Genomic DNA, 4,672 nt, shown 5'->3' on the forward strand with positions numbered 1-4,672 from the left:
GTGCGCAATCATATATTATAGCTCACATCTAAAAGAAAGTTTTGACGTTGCCATGTTGAAATCAATTGCTGAAGAATGGAATTTCACAAATATAGCTAGCATCAAACACTTATCCAGATTAATTAACAACGAACAACAGCTGCATCATCCATTCTTATATAGTACTAAATACTAGTAGCATATATATATATATATATATATATTATATTTGTAAAACATAACTCTATAGTGGTATAGTGCGAAGTAAAATCATACACATTGGAAAATCTGTAGTAAACATCAGAAATCGAGAAAGCGTGACGAGTGGATCAATTGACTTGACTCCCTAGCCTGCCAACCATGGCATGAATCACAATAACGCATTGTCTCCAAAAGCCCCAAAACTCCTTAATTGTCTCGGCAGTTGGGATTCCAATACTAGCATTCGACGGAGAAACCAAAGTGGGGGCAGATATTCAGATCAAGAGGTTTGCCAAAGACCATCTTGGACCGCCCACTTGTCCATTATTCACTTTCATGCATGAAGGAAATGCGGCGATGGTTTGGTACTTATCTTTGTATTGTTTTATTTTATTCATTTTTTTCTCCTATTACTTTACTGTTTGATGGGTGAAGATGACGAACCATTAACAGCAGCAGCCGCTGGAGAATTTGAATGCTGGTTTTTCTGCGATTTTCCTGGTCTTTTGGTCTCCGATTTCGGTCCTGATTGCCGTACCTTAACTCCTCGTATCAACTGTGAGGTCCATATAATTTGTTATTTTTAATAAGATTACCCCATAAAAATTAGGGAAAAGGAAACGAAAAAGTGATGGGTACGTACGTATTTGCCACATTTCACGTCTGAGTATATGACTATGAAATCTCCTTCTTGTAGCCCATTTGTTCTCACGAAATCCCCTGGACGAAGAAGAAGAATTGGTTGAGTATGATGAGTATAAAAAGCTTGAAAAATTAGAAAAATAATACCCACCCGTATTTTCAAGGAGATACATCCTGCTTTTGTTGTTTGGCCAGAATCTGAAACTCCGTATAGACAAAACAAATGGCAAAGGCAGAAGGAAAGGAAAAAAAGGTGATTTAGAAACGATGTTGGCTAAGAAAAGGATGAAAATTACATCAAAAACAGCATTATCAAAGGTTAAATTTCAGAATACCGATAGCGCATGTTCCATACACGAGACGTCCCTATGTCTTCCATGGCAATGGAGATCCCATCTCTTGCTTCTAGCTCTGGCAGATGGGTTTCTGCTTCTTTCTGTTTGCATTTATATAAATTGCATTGACAAAGATTGTATCAAATACTAAGAAACCTTTACAAGCAAACTCTCAAAATTATTATCCATTGAAAATAACGACATTATTATTCTCTAAAAGTGAGAAAGGAAAGGGAAGTGTACTTTTGGCAGCACGATTCTTCCAAGATTACCCACATCGCTCTGCTTCAACACTTTCTGCAAAAGAAACCGCAAATTCTTCTCAGGTTTCCATCCCTGAACCAAACCCATCAAAGCAAACACCATTAATTACATATCTACCTTTAACGTTCTTTCTTAATCATGAATCAATAATTACAAGCACCGAAAAATGTATCTGATAATCCCAAATACAAAATGACGATCAAAGATCAAAAACCCACTTGTCGTCTATCTGATGCCACGTGCCGCTGATAAGTCTGCCCCTGCATTGAGGGTCGATCCACAGGATGCACCACAGGAACATCACCAGGTAGAAGCGGAGGGTTTGAAGCCATCCCACCGGCAACCGCTGGCCAGTAGACCCAGTTTCCGGAGTTGGCTTGGGCCGCCGCCGCACAATTATCTTTAATAAGTCTTACATGCTGGTCAACACTCTGATTTTGGTGCTGGCTTTGCTGATTATTATAATAATTGTGATTTCTATGGTGTGGTGCAAACCTTCTCTGCCTAGCCATCCTCTTCTTTCTTGCTTCTTTAGTAGCAGATGAGCCTAACCTCACCAACCTTTGGTCGTTATTATGCCGTTGGATATACTGATAAGGATATTGATTCCCATACCCAGGAAAAGCAGATGGTTGATGTGCAGCCGGATGAAGATTATTGTCTGGAAATGAGTTGTACTGAGAAGCCAAAGCAAATTGTGAAGGCGGCCATGTTTGAGCTGAGTCCAGCATTGGATAATCTGTTGGAGGCTGATAAGGATGGCTATTGATATTAGGAGCTCCATTTAAAAACGGGTCGCCCATATGCCCGACCGTTGGTGCAAAACCTGGGACCACGGCCACCGGATCCGTTACATACGTTGGTTGTGGAATCCAGGGTGGCTGAGAGAAACAAGAGTTTGGTTCAGGTGGTGGGCCAGAATCGCAACTCAGGTTTGGGTTCGAGGTAGGGTTTGGATTAGGGTTAGGGTTTTGAAAGTTGTCTTGGTATTGGTAGGGAATATCAATATTGTTATTGGAGGCTGATTCTTTGATGCGCCTTTTTTGAAGATGATTGGTTTGAACCCATTCAAGAATAAGCTTCAACAACTGCTTCATGGCCTCTTTGCCTCCACCTAAACGCCTGGCAGCACACTCTATGGTAGCTTTCTTGATTTTAACTCTCCTCAAGTCCTCTGCTGAAACAGTCTCCTTGTTGGTCTTGAGCCACTCCAAGAACACCATGGCTAAATCATCCGAAGATTTTTCTTCTTGGGTTTCTTCATTTTTGCTATATATCGTCGGTACTTCTTGCTCCGGCTGTTGCGACTGTTCCTGCTGTGGCTTTTGCTCTTGTTGAAACTCCTCTAGACCAGTATCATCATGTTGAAATATAGAAGAAGGATCGAAAAAATCATTGTTGTCAAGCAGATCCATGTACCCAAAATTCTCCATAACATCCATACAATCAACACCATGCATAACATGATCTGACGGCTGAAGAATCTCCATGGAGACGGTAGAAGATAACGCTGCTGGTGTTCCATCCACTAGATCATGCTGACCATGGTGGTGGTGGTGATTATGATGATGATGATGATGATGATGATGATGGTGATGATGATGACCATGGCCATTATTCTTTCTCTCCACATCTTCATCTGCATCTGACTTCAAAACTGCCCAAGAAGCCGCGGAAGAAGAAGACGATGCCGTAGAAGCAGAAGAAGAACATGCAAAGGCCTTTACAAGTGCCGGAGTCGACGAAGAGGACGAAGAAGAAGACATGCAAGGGAAATCAGGCAGAGGAGGGAAATCACCATAGAAAATTGAAGCATCGTTAACATCAAGCAAGTCATCTTGCTGCCTATAAAGCCAGATCTCTCTTTCTTCTGTACCCATCACTCTTTCTACCTCAGGAGCATCAAACCCTGAAGGGTTTGCTTCATTTCTGGCTCCTGCTTGCAGATCTTCACAACGCAGGTGCTGCTGCACGCCTTTCATATCAGATATTTCTCTTTTTTTTTTTTTTGGTTTTGTTGTCCCAGAAAAATTCTTAAAAATATGCAACTTGAAACACTTTTGAGTAATGCTTTATATTTTGAGTAGAGAGCAAAATGGATATTGCTAGACTATAGGTTTCTCTGTGTACGGATGAGTGCAAGGGGAGATTGTATCTAATTAAGGAAGCAAAAGAGAGAAAAAGGGCCCGCTTTGGCTATCAGAACCTCAACAGAGAAGCAACATAAATCATCTGCCTTTTGTGATTCTATCAAAATAAACAATTAACCCAAATTATATCATCAAAGAAAGCGATCTCACATTCACTAAACTATGCTTAATTACTACTAATTATCTGAGGCTCTGATCAAACAATTATGTACAACAATATAACAACCCCCAAAGAAAAAAAAAACATCAACACCCAATTATTAAACTGTAAGAAATCAATATTTGTACACAAATTCATGGATCGGCATACAGCCGATGAACATAGCAGCAAGAAAAGATGATACTACTTATCAGAACCGGCAAGACAAGCGAGACCTTGTGATGATCAAGAGACCAAGACACCCACATGTGCTAACCACTGGAAGTTAAGCACCCATGTGTGTTCTAGTTTGTTCCAGAAAGTTTCAAATTGTCTAACCCCTTTTTTCTTCTTTTCTTTTTGAAGATAAGTTCAAATCGGTTTTTTGGGGGCTTATACTTTATTTATAGCAAACAATGGAATTAACTAAGAGAGAGAGGGGACAGTTTCTGAGAGAGAGAGAGTGAGAGATTATTAGGAAAGAAAAACAGCAACAAAAACAAAAAGGAAAACGAAACCTCGTGCCGCTACTTTCTCAGCCCCTCACTCCGGATTTTGTGCAACCAGACATGCGTTCCCTCTTGAATGGTGCCTAGTAGCGGTGCCTCAGCCTTTAAGTGCAAAATTGGAGAGTGGTTGACGCTATACCCTTATTTACAGTTTTGTTATTGCTCCTTTTTAATCATGCCCATTTTGCAACTGTCACTTCTGCTCATTCACTTCATTCTTTTATCTCTTCCCGATAATTTTAATCGCTACCATCTTATTAATTAATTTGCTTACTCCAAGCTTTGTGTACTGCCCCCTGTTGTATAAAAAGAATTGAATGCAAGTGTAACTCTTATCATGATCCTTTTGGGTAAAGCTGTTATCAACAATTAAAATATGACTTCTATTTTCTTTTCTTTTTTTTTGAAAGTAGTAAAGTTCCTGATTTAAAAATTATTAAGTAGAAATTTGCT

The 4,672-nt window shown here is 39.8% G+C and overlaps 1 protein-coding gene across 5 annotated transcripts; it reads right to left on the reverse strand.

Annotated features, from left to right (window-relative positions):
- On the reverse strand, positions 235–4,288 carry LOC18612837 (B3 domain-containing transcription factor ABI3). 5 transcript variants are annotated; one of them, XM_007049794.2, is made up of 7 exons: positions 3,947–4,084; positions 1,640–3,388; positions 1,401–1,454; positions 1,158–1,258; positions 974–1,020; positions 824–900; positions 235–736 (listed from the first exon to the last, which is right to left on the reverse strand). In XM_007049794.2, the coding sequence occupies exons 1-7, from the start codon at positions 3,977–3,979 to the stop codon at positions 596–598; spliced, it is 2,202 nt and encodes a 733-aa protein (XP_007049856.2). In that variant the 5' UTR covers positions 3,980–4,084; the 3' UTR covers positions 235–595. The 5 variants fall into 5 exon arrangements, with proteins under 5 accessions (XP_007049856.2, XP_007049854.2, XP_017972070.1 ...); XM_007049792.2 differs by having other exon boundaries at positions 1,401–1,493; XM_018116581.1 differs by having other exon boundaries at positions 974–1,026; positions 1,401–1,493.

This window comes from Theobroma cacao, chromosome 1 (assembly GCF_000208745.1).
Source record: "Theobroma cacao cultivar B97-61/B2 chromosome 1, Criollo_cocoa_genome_V2, whole genome shotgun sequence".
Taxonomy (NCBI): Eukaryota; Viridiplantae; Streptophyta; class Magnoliopsida; order Malvales; family Malvaceae; genus Theobroma; species Theobroma cacao.